Genomic DNA, 19580 nt, shown 5'->3' on the forward strand with positions numbered 1-19580 from the left:
TGTTGTATAGCACCCACTTCTCATCTCCAGTTACAATTCGTCGCAAAAATGGATCAGCTTCATACCGAGACAAAAGAGACGCGCTGATGGTACGCCGTTAAAAATTTACCAATGTTGGAAAAGTGAAAACGCACTTGGAAAAGTTCTTCAATGAAAAATCGAAGGACTTTTTTAAAAAGGGACTCGAACAATTGCCTTTTCGCTGGCAAAAAGTGTTAGAAAATGAAGGAAATTATTTTGTTGATTAGCATTTAAGATTTCTTTAATAAATAAATGTTTTTCGCCAGAAAAAATAAATTTTGATTACTTTTCGGTCCCCCTATTATTTTGGAGTTTTATAAAGTGAACAATGTTAGTAAGAATTAAATTTGTCTTCAAAAATCTTAGTTCAAATAGAATTTAGAAGTTTGAAAGTTGACTGATTTTTTTATGTTCTCAAATAAATTAGATTTATTTTTATTAATACTTTAGTGAAATATAAATTGAGATGAAGATCACCAGATCGTTGTCGTAATTTCGGATTTATGCGACTATGTTGGCATTGAGTATGGGTGTACAGTTTGCTGTAATAACAGGGCACTTGTTGAACAATCATGTAAATCCTAAGTGACCATTGTGAACATACACACACACGCACATTAATCTACTTGCTAGTACCACTTCCTGTAATACAAATCCTTTTTTTGTGATTCTGTAAACTTTAAATACTCATCAAGCTATTTTGTGAACAGAAAACTTTGGAGCAAAATTTGGGAACTGTAATTTGTTTTCTAAAAATAGTAGATTTGATGTCGTGCAAGTCAGAAAAAAGTGTGGTTTTCACAAATGGTTTGTGTGAATGTGTGTGCTTGTCTCTCTGTATTTCTGTCCATATTCAACATAATTCCAAAATTGCCGGAAGTATTACATATTTGATATTTCGTTTAGATGCCAATATTGAGGTCTAACAACAACGTTTTCGTCAAGAAGATCAATCTTTTCACTGATTCAATTGTTCAATTTTTTTTTAAAAGATTATTGATGATCGGCTGTAGTGAATTTTTTTTTTAAACTTGGTATCCTAATTGTAGATATGTAGGTATGTAACTTTTGCCTGTTTAACTTATCCAGGAGAATTCGATTATGGACACTTTTGGGAGAGTGGGTGGTTTACGGATTTCCTCTACATTATGGATGTCAAACTGGCGGCCCGCAAGCCGTATGCGGCTCCCTTTGTAATTTCTTGAAGGCCCACGATGTACTGAAATAAAAATGGAAAATAGAAAAAGTGTTTTTATGAAGGAAATAGCGCTTAGGGAAGATCGAGGCAAAATATCGGTACACATAATTCCCAGTTTCCGTTAACTACTGAAGACGAGTATACACGTGGCCCTGGCGGGGGCCTGTGGGCTTGTATTAACGCGCTGACTTAATTCCAGCGACCTTTGGAAGCGATAAGTCTGCCACTATCAGTGGAATTCCAGAATGATTTGGTTTTAAAAGAGACGAAGTAGGAATTTGGAAAATATATTCTTTTTTAGGTGAGAAATATCCAAAAAAATGTTTGCTGTACAAATCTTGGGTTATTTTTGGAGTATGTCCTTGTGTGAGCAACTATTTCCGTCTATGAAATTAAATAAGACGGCATACAGATCAAGATTGACTGGATAAACATCTTATCTACCTTAATGAGGAATTTTCTGTTCTCAGTCTCTGAATACAGATATTCGGAAAACTAGGGAAAATTTGTAAAAATGTTGTGGCCCGCGTGAATCTTGCCTGTGAGGCACCAAGTGGCCCGTGGTTTAAATCGAGTTTGACACCCCTGCTCTACGGTCACTTTTTTTTGTACTTTTTTTTGGGCATTGGCTTCCGCCATACAGCCAGCATCGTCTAGGTGCTTATCACTAGAATATCACTCACTCTCCATTCTTACTTATAAAGTACATTCGCTTCACACATTCATCTCTATACTATATACAACTATTTACATACAAACTTACAACTAATGGATGGATCAGTACTCTATATTCCTGCCATCCTTATAGCTTAACCGAAATTAAAATCACGTAATCCTTCTCTAATCATTTATTCTTCCATTCATTCTAATCGGCTATAACTTTAAAAATACATTCATATTTCTTAGCTAGCTCTGCTACAGACTTAAGCAAATAGATGTTGGTGGAGAATATTATGTCTTCGTAGCGAAATGGTGCATCTAAATACCTGTATATGTCGTCAAACATTCGTTTCCTTTCTACCACATAACGTGGACATATCATTATTATATGTTTGAAATGCTCCTCCTCAACACAATCTACGCAAAGAGGAGGGTGGACCTTTTGTACGGTGACATTAAGCTTTAAGGGACGGTTATATCTCTTCTTTGCTGTTAAGAAGTGTTAAATTTATTGTTAAAAATCGAGGCTGAAGATGATTCCACTGCCGGTAGTACACCTTTATTCAATGAATAGTTCACTTTGTCGAAAATAGCTCCTAGGCTATTCTGTGAACTTCGTATTGGTTGGTGTAAGCTTCAAATTGTCTGAGTTTAAAGAATATTGATGAATCTTGAGGATAATTGTAAGATGTCTTATGAGAGACACTAGATAGAACCATTTGGTCCGTTAGTTTTGTTTATATCAAAGCGAGCTTAAATCACGCTAAATGATCACTTAATTTAAGTAAATATTTGCCAATAAAGGTGCCGACTGTTGAACTTAAGAGCACTTTAGTTTAGTATGTAAAGTTTTAAAGTTGGAAGTGATTGCCGAGAGACTCCATTAAATCAAACGAATAGAAAGCCGACCCCGAGGTGAGAGTATTTATAAGATGGGTTAGCTAGGCTGTTCTATTTACATTCAGCGAACAAGTCTACCTTGGGAATCAGACAAGTTTGATTTTCATGCAGCAGCCTGTTTAAGCAATCAGCTCACGAAACTGGTTGATGGCCAGCCACCTCTTCGGCGCTCCCTCTGTCTGTCCTCACCAGAGAGTACTTTCAGTTTTCACCTCGTTCACTTTCCACCTACTTACCTTACATTTTTATCGCGTTTTATTCTTTACCTCTTTTTTTATTTTACATTCTGTTCCTGCTAAAAAGTGGGAGTTTACAAAGTTTTACTGGAAATATTTTCGATGTCCCTTGAGAGGCCCCCCCCAAAAAAGGCAAAGAAGAATGGTACTAAAAAAGATAACATAAGAAGCAAGGATTTTTTTTCTTTCTTGTCTTTAGGCCTTTTGTACTTAGCAAATCAGCTATTTAAATGTTGGCTGTTCGAAGAAATATATTCGCGTGTTAATATATCCAAAATAAAATCTATGATTATATTCTTTACAATGTTTATGCTGTTGTCTTCTTTACATCGTCATTTCAAGTTTTTGTTTTTGATTTCTTAGTTGTCTAGTCCTGCGTTTCCCAACCTTTTTTGGCTCACGTACCACTTGGTAGTAAGTACATCATGCCAAATTGTACCACTTCGTAAAAATGGGTGTGTTTCGTGAAATTTGTTATTCCTGTCTATCGCCGCCAATATTTTTTGGCTTCTTTCCTTTTTCAAGTCATCCAGTCTCAAAGGCCTTCCTATATTTTTCAACTCCTTAAGTTTAAATCTTCCATCCATTCCCGTAACACTAGATCTCGCTCATCTCTCTATATTCCCTCTCACCGTACCTCATCCTTTGAAAAATCCTTCCCAATACGCTCTACCTCTCTCTGGAACTCCTTGCCATCATCTGTCCGCCATGCTCCTACCCTATCTATCTTTAAATCCCGTCTATTCAGTTATCTCCTTTCTATTCAGCTTCCTCCGAAATTCTAATTGTTTTAATTTATTTCCTTAATTTCTGCTGTTATTTTTATTTTCACTTTTTGTAAATACTTATTTATTTATTTTCTTTTAATCACAGGACTGTTAAGGCCTCTATTTGTACCTATATTTATTCTTAGGGGACAATTGTCCCAGAATAATAAATTTCTTTTCTATTCTATTCTATTTTATTATTATTATCTTTTTTTGTATAGAGATACAATGTATCTCTATACAAAGCAGTTCAAGTTCATGTACACTTTATAAACCTTGTAAAGTGTAAGATCTTAGTTTTAAAACTTTTTTTTAAATAATTAAAAATTGCGTAAATATTTTTCTCTTCAAAATTATTAATTAATTTACAAAGTTCTTCTTTAGGATTATTATATTGGTACCCAAATCTTTTAAATTAATTTGTTTTAAGAAATTTCTTTTAAGCATTAGTTGAATTAGTTAAATTTAATTGATACAGGTAGTTTTACCTGTATCAATTAAATTTAATGTTGCTTGGATAGAGCTTACTCATTACAATCCAGTCTCTTTAAGCAGATTTTTACATAGTTTTCATTTAAGTTCTGTCCCATGATCATTCTATTAAATTTTCTTTATCTTTTATTGATAATGATATAGTTTTTCCTAAATATTCTTTATAGAAGGGGGTTTGAAATCCAATTATCATTTGTGTTTTCGAAAAGTTTTGGAAAATACTCCATGAAAGACAATTTTAATCCTGTTAAATATTTTCTCGTGTACCTTAAGACAGACTAACATTATTGTACATATGAACAACTTTACTGTAAATTAATTTATTAATTAAAATAATTTTTATGAATTATAGGAAAAAACCTTTCTACGATATTTTTATGATTTAATTTTTTATGTCCGCCATTATTGATTATTTTTCGCGTACCACCAACCAGCAACTCGCGTACCACAGGTTGGGGAACGCTGGTCTAGTCTATAAACCCTATACATGAAGAGCGTCTTTAGTATTCTTGATTAATTACAGCGTTATTCTGTTGTTTTTTTATGAATTCAAAGAGTTCTGTGCAAATGTTGCCATCATCAGATGCAAGTATAGTTGTTTAGATTGGCAGATAAGGGTCAACCAGTCCAAAAAAAAATTTGTATTAGGGTTTATTCAGTGGATCTGACCGTAAATTAAGATGAATCTGTTTCAAAGGGAAGGGATTAGCTTTCTAGTTAGCGTTTAGAGGATTCCAACGCGGGGGTTCGAATCCAGTTGCTGGCCCTAAGATTTTCTCTTCCTTGGAGCTTTCTTACAGCTTCCTGCCTGGTGATAGACAATGTAACGAGAGAATACTCAGATATTGATGCGCCTTAAATAAAACTAAATCTTAAAGATAAGGGTTAAACAATAATAATAACGGAACAATAATAAAGATATCCTTAATATCCCTGGATTACGGGGATATTTGGCATCATGTTAGGAGATAGAGTACATGAATTTTATTTAAATTCCAGTCTGCTTAAATCAGCCAGGTATGAAATATTGCTAGAAATAAGCAGTTCTAATGAACTGAACAAGATGAAAAAGTGTACATTGTATACTTAGGTTGAAAAATTACTGGCTTTTCTTCTACTTAGTTTTCTTATATACTTGTATATACTAAATCCCTTAATATCTGCTCTCATAGCGACTGCCTGCTGGTTGTACCCTAATAGTCTGCCACTTGTCACAAAATGTAATTACATACATTTCTCTGGCCAAACATTTTTAATCCATTACGTTGCCATTTATTTTGATTTTATGGACTTGAATAAAAATTTGGCTCAAGTCTACAATTTTAATTTTCTCTTAAGGCAGGAAAGAGGAAGTACTGGAATCGTCAAGGGGTTTTTCTATTTGAGTGCTATATTAATCATTTTTTTTTTTAAGGACCTCTTAGATTTGTGCGTACTTTTGTGTAAAAAAAATAAAAAGTAGCTATATCCGGGATTCGAACTGCGGATCTCTCATTTACAAATTCATGATTTATAAACACTTCACCAACACCAGCCCCCCATTCAAAAAATACACAATTCCTCAGAATATAGAATGACGCTTAATACTCTCCTTTTATCCTATATAAAAATACATTCTCCGAATAATTTGCTCTGTACGGAGTGAAACCAGCACTTTGTTACTTAAACGGAAGTATCCTAATCTCACAATTTAAGGACTAACTCTTACCATTACTCTTCGGAAAAGTATTGATACCTATCGGTATGAACAATAATATGAAATTTTTTGCTTATTAACCGAATTTTGGGCTTTGTCAATGGTGCATTTAAATGTCATTATATCAAGAGCATATTAATCTATACTAAAAGTAAAAGTAAAGTAAATTAATCGCCTATTTTTTCAGGCGGGGCTTAGTTAACGCCCAAATACCAAATTAGGTGTTGTGGATGGAGGCGATTAGCTAACTAACTTTACTATAAATTTCTTTTATTAACCATTAAATAAAATACAAGTCCTAGAGACCAGGAGTAGAACCCACTAAACCAACAATACATCTTAGCATTGCGGGTCTAGCCTAACATACTTTACTGTAAATTTCTTTTATTAACCATTAAATAAAATCCAAGGCCTCTAGACCGGGGAAATCGAACCCACTAACCAACAATACATCTTAGCATTGCGGGTCTAGCCTATAACCGTTCGGCTATCGTGGCTCCATTAATCTATACTATGTATTAAAGGTTGCATTTTTCAACCATACTTTCTAGCGTTTATTTATTTTTATACCTACAATTAGTTACATAAGACAATTTCTGATTCGGCAGGACATATCGTAGTCCTATATTTTCCATGTTACCCTGTAATTCACGAGCCCTTTTAGTTTTATTATATCGAATTAATTTTGTTTTTTAATGCTTGCAGATGATGCGGATGGCTAAGATTACTTAAGTGTTGTAACCGAAGTGTGTTGAATAATTTTTATTTTTTTTTATAAAAAAAACTTTATAACCAGTGCGAATGGAAAAACAAAAACTATTTCCGTTTTCGAAATTAACATTTGTGTTTCAATTTATTTTGTGTTAATACATTTAAAACGAAAAAATTTGTGTGAAGTGTCCAGTGTTGTGGTAAAGAAGACATCATTGCGATCCTACACAGTAAAACAAGGTAAGCATTACCATAATTTTATGCTTTAAATTAAGCCACTTTTTGCTGTGTTTTATTCGTTTTAATAAATTTCTATCAATATGAGACCATTTCAATTCCATCGTTTATTGATTAATATAATTAATTTATGAAATTTAAGTTGTGAAAATTAAATGTAAAATATTCACTTTGTTTCCTTAAATTTTTGGAACATTCTATTTTAAATTACTGCTTCAGGGAATCTTAATTCCTGTTTAATAGTATTTTAACAGTATCATTCAAGGGATCAGTAATTAAAGTGACGTAAGTCATTAATTAATTGCTCCCCATACTTGTAAGAGCATTTAATTAATCATTATCTCTCTTTGAAATTTAAATCAGATTAATTTCTGTAGATTTTCAAGTATTTTATAATTAATTTCTATCACTGGGTGGGGGGAGATAATCGGGAAACTCTTTTTTTGGAGAGGGGTAGAGTTTTCACCGGAAACTATTCGCTTTAAATGTGATTTTCTTGGATATTGCTCCGATTTTTCCTAGTACACACTCACAAATACAAGATTTATTTGAAACAGTTTTCCTGGGAAAATTCTATGAAGGGCACTTCTAGGAGTGGAGATGGGATTCCTTTAAAATACCATTTCAATATACTGTAAGGACGAACCTGTACCTTTTTTGTCATTAAGAAAGGTTGATTGTGTAATTAGAAATTCAATATTTTTTTAAAATTGATTTTGCAACTGTAATTAATGTACAAAAAGCAAAAGAGATGAGAGATAAGGATAGCGCAAATACATATGCACGTATATACATACATAAACGCGCACATGCATGTGCGCCAAGGGCGTGAGTGGAATGAACGACGACCATCCAGTGATGGAAGCTGTTAGTTCGCCAGATTGGCAAGCTTACAAAGGCAACCATCCTAGGAGGTCCGGCATTATGTGTTGAGATGGTCGCGTGGTCACCAGCCGCCTTTGGTCTGCGCTGTGTGGATTTGAAGGAAGTGTTGTAGTAGACATGTTGTGTGAATCAGAACGTTGTAATGACTGTGTAGATTTGAGTGGAGTTTTGTGTATTCAAGATCAGGGCTATTTCAGAGACGAGAGGAATATTTAGATCAGAGCGTTAACTATTGATCTCAGAATTTTAAACTGTAAGGACTGAAGTCGATTGTTGTTCGATTTTTTTTGGCATTTCCGTAGAGTTGTATTCCGTACGTCCATATTGGGGCAAGTAAGGTGGTATATAGTATTCATTTGTTCGTCAGAGTCAGTTTAGAACGTTTTTCGAGTAGTTTTTTCAACATTTTGTATCTGAGATTGTGGCCAATTCGTTTGAATCTTGGTTCAAGTTTTTAAAATAATTTTTCCGGAACTTAAGAGGTACCTATGATTTTTTTTTGTTTCCTTTATGGATTTTTCATCGAATTTGAATTTCCATCGATTGTTTGCATAGGTTAAAATGGTCCATAGGGATGAGTTTATGTTTTGGGATATTCCCAATGTACCAACCCTTTATAATACACAATTTTAAGCTTCATTAAGTTCGTTATTAGATTTTTCAGTTCAAAGAATATGTAATCGAAATAAGTTTGACTCTACAGCCTTAGATTTCTGAGTTTTCCAGATAGCTCCATTGATTTTTCTTTAAGCTCTGAGAGTCAACTACTTAGTAGTGAACAAATCATAATATAAAAATTAAAAAACAAAGAAAATATAAGTAAAAAATGTAGTTACTCCATATTAATTTGCTATATTAAAAGAAATAGATTATTGCAAAAAAAAAAAATGAAAGTGACCTAGTTAATAAGTACCGCTGGAACTTTACCCAGTATGTTTTTCAGGTCTAGTATTAATATCATATTTGGGAGGAATCCATCACTTAGCTGATAAGTACCTCTAATGGTGTTGACGAAGCGCGTATCATATTTCAAGCTACAAAACTCTAATCTCACCCTTCTTGGCTTTTTTACCTCTGAATTATCACCTCATTTATTTTCTTACCGTTAAATAGTGCGTCTAAATTTTTTTATCTACTTTAAAAATTATCAAAAATAATGGGAGACTAGTCAGCGATACAATAAACGTACGTGCTACGATGAATCGTTTGCTTTTCACGAAAATTATTTAATATTGTTGGCCATTAATATCATCACTGCCGGCCTCCCTGATGAAGTTAAAGTTCACAAATAAATTGCCAATAAATTTCTGTTTGGGTTCAAACTTTCTGATAACTTTGAACTTATCAGTGATATGTTTTGAAGTTTCCAATCTGTATATATATATATATATATATATATATATATATATATATATATATATATATATATATATATATATACGTATATTTATTTTAGAGAAGACCATATTGAATATAAATTGAATGAGGCATATATACTTGATAAAACCATTGTATTTACGAGTATATGTTTGTTATACACTTATATAAGGCTTGTCATCTACAATATATATGAGTATAAAGGAAGTTGTAAGCGACGGCCAACTTTCTACAGTTTCCTTTATATCCGCTTTTATGTACTGGAACTTTTCAAAAACTCTCATGTTCGTGTTATTTTGTTTTGGAACTTTTAAGATAAATTTCTAATTTTAGTACTTAATTACCAAATTTATTATAGTTTCATTGTAGATAATGTTACCTAGAAAAACAAATGGCTGGAAAATTATAGGGGGTTGAGGAAATTTTACTAACGAAACCCTTGAGAACTGATGCGAAAGAGAAACGAGTGAATTTTTAAGATTATTTCAAATAAAATGGTGTAATAAATTGACCGATTAATTGGTTACATAAATAAGGAATGAATCCTCAACCTGTTATCGCTGTACACTTCCCGGATTGTTGACCGGGAAACGAAGTAGAGGGTAAGAACTTTTAGTGGATATCCCACACCGGCTATCTTTCGACGAAGGAGATGATTCTGCTTGATTCTAGCAGCTTCCCGTTCCACCAGTTAGTCCTGGTCTGTCGGATGCCCCTGAAAAGAGTACTGGACCCTGACATACTAACAGTAAATATACAATACTTTATTCGCTCCTATAAGGACATACTGGACATGAAGGACTCGAATTATACGAGACTGCCAAAAACGAACTAACCTCAACCAAACACTAATTCTCCAATCCCAAATCCTAAGAACCACAGTAAAAGACCCAATTTTAAGTCTCCAACTTCACCACCCACACAGACCTAAATAATCCATCTGCTGGAGACCTAGCCCAACCTCCCCTACATATGCTCCTCAGTCTCTTTCATCTAGAACACACAGACTCAGGCGTCGGTCGATCCCCGAGTCCACTTAACAGCAAAATGTCGATCCTCCTAGGATGGCTTACATGTTTGCGGTAAGAACTGCTGACTCATTAGCTGCTAAGACTGCTTGTTCGCCGTTCACGTTGCCATGCTAATGAGTGCTTATGTATCTAATATATTCTCACTTATCCAGCATTTCTGCTTGTTGCACCAATGCATTCATCAAATTAAATTTAAAAAACAAAACAAAAAATCCTGGAGTTTATTAATTATTTAACTAAGACCTCCAGTCACCAGTGAAGCTTATGTTATATTCTAGAATCAGAATTTTTTTGGTCTTTTGAAAGCTGAAGGTTTTTCCTTTCCCGAGATTGTTGCTTCCGATGAGTTTAACGAACACTCCAGGGTTCATATCGTACAAAGCATTGGATAACTGCATAGCCATATCTTCCAGTCTGCAGCTACTAGTAGCTGGTAATTACGACCATTTATCGGCTTCTTGATGCCCTGGTATCCTCCTTTGGAGTTCGAGTGGTGGGCGGCTAACAATGGACAGTCCTTTTTTTGCTTGCTTGCTTACGTTCTTTCCTTTGTCGATGTCATCCTTTGTGTAGACTATTTCTAACACATAAAACCTCTCCACTTCCTCGCTGTTTCACCTGAACAGATTCAACTGGCCGACTCTTTGTGTTTGTCATCTACTCTTCTAACTTCACAGTTATTCCAAGAATGCCAACTTCTTGTTTTCCTTTTTGGTTCTTCTCAAATAAAAGTCTTTATCAGATTAGTTGTTCTTTTTTTTTTTTTTTTTGTTCTTCCTCTTCTTACCGAGTAAAAACTGTCATTCTGACAAACTTTCAAAATTGTGATTACTCGGTAATGACCTTAATTGCGATAAGCGAATTCCTTGTGCGTTTTCATCGTTTTTCATATAGTTGGATAATTATGCGATCAAATTTTTTAATCGTTATTTACCGGAGTTATCTATTTTAAGGACCCTTGAAACTGAAAAAGTTACTTTTTAGACAATTCTGTGTTTGTGTGTTTGCGAATACTCAACACAAAAAGACACTCTCTCAACCGGAAATAGCACTTTCAATGAGCGGATTTCTTATCGTCTTTTTTAAAGGTGATTTTTTTTTCCTTTTAAATCGTTTTAATTGTTCTCGAAATCTGACTCTTACGATTATGAAATAACAACTTACTTATCAAAGAATATTTTACTAGTTGAGTAAAGGGAAAGGGATAAGGCTCAGTTATGAGCGTTATCAACGCAGAGAATCCAGATTTGAATCCAGCTACTGGCGTTTACATTTTTCTCTTTCTACGAGGGTCGTTTGAAAAGTCCGTGCAAAAATAAAAACTACTTAATTTTTGGGGGTAAACCTTTTTTATTTTTCAACATAGTCTCCTTTTAGGCTTATACACTTCGTCCAACGCTGCTCTAGTTTGTTGATCCCTTCCGAATAATAGGATTTGTCCAAGTCTGAAAAATAGCCATTCGTTTCTGCAATCACCTCCTCGTTTGAATAAAATCTTTTTCCCGCCAGCCATTTCTTCATATTGGGGAACAAATAGTAGTCCGAGGGAGCCGAGTCTGGAGAATAGGGGGAATGTGAAACGAGTTGGAACCCTATTTCCATTAATTTTGCGACCACAACTGCTGAGGTGTGAGCTGGTGCGTTGTCGTGATGGAAAAGGACTTTTTTGTGGGCCAATCGTGGGCGTTTTTCTTGCAGCTCGGTTTTTAAACGGTCCAATAACGATGAATAATATGCACCTGTAATAGTTTTACCCTTTTCCAGATAGTCGATGAGGATTATTCCTTGCGAATCCCAAAAGACAGTCGCCATAATCTTTCCGGCCGAAGGAACGGTCTTCGCCTTTTTTTTTTGGCGCAGATTCCCCCTTGGTAACCCATTGTTTAGATTGTTCTTTGGTCTCAGGAGTGTAGTGATGTATCCATGTTTCATCCACAGTGACGAAACGACGCTTAAAGTCCTGCGGATTCTTCTGGAACAGCTGCAAACCGTCCTTGCAACACTTCACACGATTTCGTTTTTGGTCAAGCGTGAGCAATCGCGGCACACCCATCTTGCGGATAGCTTTGTCATGTCCAAATGTTTATGCAAAATATTATGTACCCGTTCATTCGAGATGCCCACAGCACTAGCAATCTCACGCACCTTCACTCTTCTGTCATCCATCACCATATCATGGATTTTATCAATGATTTCTGGAGTAGTAACCTCAACAGGGCGTCCAGAACGTTCAGCGTCACTTCTGCCCATATGGCCACTCCGAAAATTTTGAAACCACTTATAAACTGTTCTAATCGAAGGTGCAGAGTCACCATAATGTTTATCAAGCTTCTCTTTAGTCTCCTGAGGCGTTTTGCCTTTCATAAAGTAGTGTTTAATCAACACACGTAATTCTTTTTCGTCCATTTTTTGAAAATCACTCGACTTCCTCGATTCAAACGAATGCCAAACACAAAGAAATAGACCGATCTGGCTGAAACTTGGTGTGTGTTCTTCCAAGAGATGCTACTAACTAAACATAACCTCGATACGCGCCAGTGGTGCTATCTCTCTGACTTTGCTTGGACTTTTCAAACGACCCTCGTAGAAGCTTATTTTAATAGAGCTCACCGTCCGGTAATGGGCAGTGTTATATAACGAGAAAACATTTCGAGAGTCCGGCATTTAAAGAGCTCGAAACGCCAATAACTTCAGATAATGAAGCGCTTTAATTTGAACAAAAAAGAGAATTATTTAGGTACGACAAAAAGACACCAAACCAAAATTCGGACATAAAAGTTATAAATAAAAATGAATGACGCAAAAGGAAGTAGAAAAAGTGACGTAACAAAAAAATAAAAAATAGTGACGTAACTATTTAAATGCGTAAAACAAATTCATTGAATAATTTTGAATTAATTAATTAGGAATACCTAATTGGGTAAGAATTAATCACTTTTGCACCTGGGGTAAATCAAATGATTTTAAAAATTAACATTTTCTGTACATACGTAATTCTGGGGTTTTGTTGTTTTTTTTTGGCGGGCACTCTCAGCACTGCCTCCTAAATCATCTTTACTATAAATGGAAATAAAATATTAAGCCACGCACTAATACTTGGGGTTATGGAATTGTAAATGCGGGTGCTTAATTACAGCGAAGCCTTCCTACACTTGTCTAAGTTATTCATGAAAGATCCTTCCGCTTTGTTGAATTAAACCGCATTAAATTCTATTCTTAAAAATTACGCTAGTACGTTATTATTTTTTTTCTTACTTTTTTTTAAAAGTAATTTAATATTTAAACACATGTTTCGTAAATATTGTTTAAATATTAATAGCCTCTTATATTTTCTTTTTTAAGCTCTTGTTCAACTTTTTTTTTTTTTTAAACCGAGATTTGGAAAAGCTCTCACTCAGTATTTTTCTTTTCTGGGAAATCGAATTTCCATCATCAAGTTTTTCACCGAATGAATCTGTTTTAAGGACTCCAGTTTCATGAAAAATTAAAGTTTTAAGCTTTTTTTAAAGCACAATGTTCTTTCAGGAAGCTCTGTGTTGAAATGATTTTTTATTTCCTGTTCCCCCCCCTGTTAGGGCTATTTTTTGAGGAAATAAGAGCATGTTTTCGTCTATAGTAATATTTTTGAGACGCCACGGTAGCCGAGAGGTTAGAGGCGAGACCTGCTAAGCTAATGTGTATTGTGGTACTGGGTTCGATTCCCCGGTCTTAGGCCATGGACTTTATTTAATGGTTAATAAAAGAAATTTACACTAAAGTATATTTGCTAGTCGCCTCCGTCCACCACACCAAATTGCTAGTTGGAAGTTAAGCCCCGCCTGAAAAAATAGGCGATTACTTTACTTTACTTTAGTAATATTTTTGGGTAAGATAGAGGAACTAAGGAAGTCCCGAGTCGATTCAGTCTGCGTGGTGAATTGTCAGGATTGGTAGTGTAGGCGAGAGATTGCACGAAAGGATTAGAGCGATTAGAGAGAGAGAACAGTATGGAACTTTTGATATTTTGTTAATCTGTCAGCATCAAACGATAGATATACAATTCTGTATCAAAACCTAGTCAAACTATGGTGTTTAAGAATTCAACCTTTTTGATCAAACATTCTCCGCAATCGTTTACGTTTCACAGAAATTCCCTTAGTAAGGTCCAGCTTGTTCGAACTTAATAGTCTCATTCTAATCTTCTTGTCCGCTATGATTCATCTCGTCACATTCCGGATCATCCTTCTCTAGGAGATTAAAACGCCAATGGCCTCGCGATTTTCTGTTCTCTGAGCACAGTAGTTTAATCCTAGAGATACCTTAGGGAGTGTTATCGCTGGGTACCTTCTCTTCTCAGCTGGTAACGTCAATATTATTGTCATTGTTACTTTATAAGGGCATCTAGCGCAGGTGATACTTTCAAAATGCGATTTTTTTTTTTTAAACGAAGAAATTTACACGACATATCTATGTCGGTTCCTGGGTTTAGCTCGCAGGCATCTTGGTTTTTGCTCCCCGAATTGTAACATCCTTAGCTAAACATGCCTGTCTCGCACTGACAAACACATACAGGGACGTTTCCTCCTTCTCCTCCTGGCAGAACCTACAAAGGTATCTGCCAGTCATTATTTTACTAATAGCTTCAAAAAAAAAATGTACAAAATTCTTGAATTCGACTCTCAAGAACCCTTTAAATTCAGACCATAAATCACTCTGATTTACAACAATTTTGATTAGGGATTTTTGTTTAAAATTTAAATAGGCAAAAGAAAGCCTTTAGGTGTTTATAAATTTATGAAATACAGTAATTTTACTGTCTTTAAATTTTAAACTTTGAAAACAAGTTGGTCAAACTAAAAAGTTTTGTCATTATTTTAATACTTAACATTAAAAGCTATTGTTAAAATTTTTTTTTTTATAATGAAATTGTTAAACAAGTATTTTGAAAACTAATTTTCCGAGAGTAAAAGTTTCTGTTTTCCACAGGTTACTTGACAACTTTATATTGAATAACTAAAACTTTATAACTTACTATAGAAGTTAGAAATTTACAATCTTTGTAAAAGTTTATATGAAACACAAGGAGGTTTCCTACTAGGGAAATTGCATTTCTGCATATTTTATCTAGTCTTTAAGAAAATATTTGAATGTGAAAACTATTCTAGACTAATTTCTGTGAAGAACGTATATTAATTTTGTAAAATAGTGTGTAGAAGAATTTCTTTTAGAGATTACACATTGTTTTTAGTTTCCTTCCGTTCGTAACTTTTTCTTAGATTAGATTAGATCCTAATATGGCAAACTAATGCCTAAGTCACCACGGCCCAATAGATCCATTGTGGCTCCCACTACTCTACAGCTCTCCCTCCACACCTGTCCTTTTAATCAGATTCTTAAATCTGGAGAGCGACTCCTGGGTTTAGCTCGCAGGCATCTTGGTTTTTGCTCCCTGAATTGTAACATCCTTAGCCAAACAAGCTCTTATCGCTCTGACACAACACGTCCTCCTGACAAAACCTACAAAGGCTATCATCTGCTTGGCGCATGCGATGCAATTTGTTTTCTGAGCCTGCAGTGGCCGGTTAATAGGCGTACGATTATCCTAATAACCGTACACGGTCTTATGTCTGCAGTTAGCTTTGGCGAGTAGCGCCTAATGAACTCCTTCGCCTGTCTCTCTGGCCAGTAGTGGCCAACTACCTCCTCAGGCACCCATAATTTAATGGTCGCACTCTTAAGACACTTGGAAACCCCCCAAAAAAACAGGGCTCCGAGCTAACGAAGTCTCCCGCAGCTCCTTCACGGGCCAATAAATCGGTCACTTTGTTTCCCTTATGACCTGAATTTCCTGGTACCCACACCAGAAAAACCTTGTTTTGGGTCACTGATTTCTGTCAGGGCCCCCCAGACAGTCCCAAATCAGCCTTGGAGTTGACCTGGAAAGAACCAATAGCTCGTAGAGCAGCCTGGCTGCATGAGAAGGTTATGATTCTAGAATTAATCATTCCTCGTCTCGGCAGCACAGAATTTCTTTATCAGCACAGAGTGTTTACTTCTTCTTACTTCGAGGAAGTGATTACCTCCCTAAAAAAAAAAGCTGTTTACCGGATATTCATCCGGCTATCAAAGGCTATCATCTGCTTGGCGCATGTGATGCAATTTGTTTTCTGAGCCTGCAGTGGCCGGTTAATAGGCGTACGATTATCCTAATAACCGTACACGGTCTTATGTCTGCAGTCAGCTTTGGCGAGTAGCGCCTAATGAACTCCTTCGCCTGTCTCTCTGGCCAGTAGTGGCCAACTACCCACTCTTGAGACCTCCTCAGGCACCCATAATTTAATGGTCGCACTCTTAAGACACTTGGAAACCCCCCAAAAAAACAGGGCTCCGAGCTAACGAAGTCTCCCGCAGCTCCTTCACGGGCCAATAAATCGGTCACTTTGTTTCCCTTATGACCTGAATTTCCTGGTACCCACACCAGAAAAACCTTGTTTTGGGTCACTGATTTCTGTCAGGGCCCCCCAGACAGTCCCAAATCAGCCTTGGAGTTGACCTGGAAAGAACCAATAGCTCGTAGAGCAGCCTGGCTGCATGAGAAGGTTATGATTCTAGAATTAATCATTCCTCGTCTCGGCAGCACAGAATTTCTTTATCAGCACAGAGTGTTTACTTCTTCTTACTTCGAGGAAGTGATTACCTCCCTAAAAAAAAAAGCTGTTCACCGGATATTCATTAAAGAAAAGAATACGACAAAATATATCGTATGGAGATTTTGGAGAGTGTCTCAAGAATGATTATAAGTTTCGAGATGGTTTAATTATTTCTGGAAGAAAAAAAGAATAGAATTGAGGAGTTCAAGTTTCTGCAAGATTTTCTTATATCTTTTCTTGAAGGAAAGAGTATAATTCACAAATCTAGTTTTTTTAAAAAAAAAAAAAAAATAGTAAAATTAACTAGTTTTATAAATTTCTAATTTCATCATCTTTAGTTTTCCTTTATCGTCCTTAACTGCGTCACAGCCTTTCTTAGACATTGTTCGAACTTCTATAGAATGAGAGAGTTTTAAACTTCTCTTAAAATTTTGTTTTCGTTTTTTTCTACTTGGAATAAATAGAATTTAACTTTTCTAAACTGCTGTCAGTTACTGTGAAGAACAATCTACGTACAATAAAAACTTCTAAAATTAGTCTAGGAACGCCATGACATTTTTTTTTATGTAAATGACATTTACATTTCCTAATTTTCCTGAAGTAAATAATTAATAAAAATACATGAGTTCTAATTTTAGAAAAATTAATTAACTGAAAAAATATTTTTTTTTTTTTAATTAACTCGCTTTTTTGTAGTTGTGAGTTTTCTTTTTCCATGTTAACTTTTGTGTTTATTTATATTGCAAACAGCTGATATGAGAAATAATGATCATGTGTGCACTTGTCACTTTTGTTTTTGTTACTGTTAATAAAAACAGCAATTATTTATTTCAAAATTTGACTTTGCGTAACTATTGCTGGAAGCCATAGGCAATAAACAATTTCTCTGCAAATATACATATATTAAAATTACGGCTTTATGAATAAAAATCGCCTGACGATTGCTGGACATAAATTGTTTAAGGAAAACAATGATGAGTTTCATACTTATCAACTAAAAACTGGGTAAAAACGTCCAAAGTTGTGGTCAGAAATATTCATTACATCCGCCATTAAAGAAGAGTTTGTGGAAATTGGCTTCAAAGTTAGAAATCTCCACCATACAACCTCTTAACAAACCCTACATCTCTTCTGTGTTGATCTTGAAGGTGTAGGAAGACAATGAGAATATATTTTTCGTTTAACGTGTCCTACTGTACAAGTGGAAGAACTGCACAGAAGAGAGTGCATTCTTTAGTGCATAAAGTGCCAAGAGTCACCACAACAGTACTTCCTCCAACCGCCCAAGAAGTGCCAAAGGTCTGCACACCATACAGAGAAGAATAAGAACCGCCATTGGATGCTGGCACTACTAGCTGGGGCTAGTACAAAGGCTGCGATATTTGCCCAGGAACTACTAGCGCCTAAGGGATAAGGAAGAACAACAGCACTAATCTACGCCCTCAATTATCATCTTGTTCAAGCCGGAAGGCCACCATTCCGCCGCATCTTGAGCTCCAATTTTCTCCATTGCACCATCCCCTCCACAGGGAACGTCAAATCCTTCCTCCACCTTCTGACAACACACCTTTACTTACCTCTTTTCTTGATAATTTCATTAAATTAAATTTAAATTATTACGACCATACTGCTCTCTCCACTTGCTCCAATCCTCTAGTACAGTCTCTCGCCTACTCTGACATTGCTAAAAAAACGCGCCGACTGAATCGCCAGTGGCCCAGCGACTTCCTCGTAGTCTGATGACCTAAAAATCATATCCTGTAGAAAGTGCTAGCACTGGGCAGTTCCTCTCCTCCTGCCTTTATAGAAGTATAGAGGCACTTCAATCTCCCTATTTACTTATTGTATAGTGTATTATACAGATTGTAAATAACAAAATAAATTAAAAAAAAAAAAAATAATTATTACGAAAACAATTTTGAAATTTAAATAATAATACAAAAAATATTTAAATCAACACTTTGTGAGAACAAAGTTCTATATCGTTCACTAACCTCTCGCTCTTCATTATTACAAGTGTATCGTTTAGAGCAGTGCTTAATTTGGGGTTTGACATGAAGTCCTTCAACTTTACAACCGCCTCCAATGGGTGCCTGCAACAATACAATTTCTATTATGATTTTTAATTAAACTGCTTTCCGTAAGCGTGGGTAAACAAAACGGAGTTAGTCTAGTGGGGGGTGGTAAATTATTTGTGGGTTCGTAGAGACTTGACGGTAAGTGAAGACGGCCGACTGTTAATGTTAGTCTCAAAAAAAGTTATTTACTTTTCTAACCATGTTTTCGGTACAAGAGAAGAAGTAGATTGTATTCGGATGGATAGGAAATGAAGCCGTAAAAACATAGAGTCAAAATCGGGAGCAAAAGTTCTATTCCCTGAGGAACGTCCAAGAATATTTTCGGGACAGTCTTATAGTCTTATTTTCTGTATCGCAATATGCTTTGTTGGATTGATTAAGACCAACACTGAAGCCAAATCGATGGTTGGGAATTATTATTATTATTTGGCTGAGATGCCTCCCTCAGCGAAACGGAAGTGCATTTTTTACTACATTAATTTTTATTCAGTTTTTCAAAGATTTTCTAGGAAAACAGCTCCTTTAATTCCTTTTTTTAGAGGGGTGGGGGAAACCATGGTCCAGCAGTTATAATTAGTTCTACATCTTTTTCTTTTTTTTTTTCATTTTCATGGTAAAAATTAATTGAAGGTACTTTTGAGCAAAAGGGATGCATAGGCTCT

General features: G+C 35.4%; 1 protein-coding gene across 2 annotated transcripts in view; it reads right to left on the minus strand.

Annotated features, from left to right (window-relative positions):
- Nucleotides 1–19580, minus strand: part of LOC141450799 (ras-GEF domain-containing family member 1B-like) — a 450679-nt gene that overhangs the window by 215645 nt on the left and 215454 nt on the right. For both annotated transcript variants that reach the window (XM_074121605.1, XM_074121606.1), the window contains exon 3: nucleotides 18835–18933. In XM_074121605.1, the coding sequence (XP_073977706.1) occupies nucleotides 18835–18933 (99 nt within the window). The remainder of the gene's footprint in view (nucleotides 1–18834; nucleotides 18934–19580) is intronic.

The sequence above is a fragment of the Rhodnius prolixus genome, unplaced genomic scaffold, assembly GCF_049639745.1.
Source record: "Rhodnius prolixus isolate KJV_2025 unplaced genomic scaffold, Rpr scaffold_8, whole genome shotgun sequence".
Taxonomy (NCBI): domain Eukaryota; kingdom Metazoa; phylum Arthropoda; class Insecta; order Hemiptera; family Reduviidae; genus Rhodnius; species Rhodnius prolixus.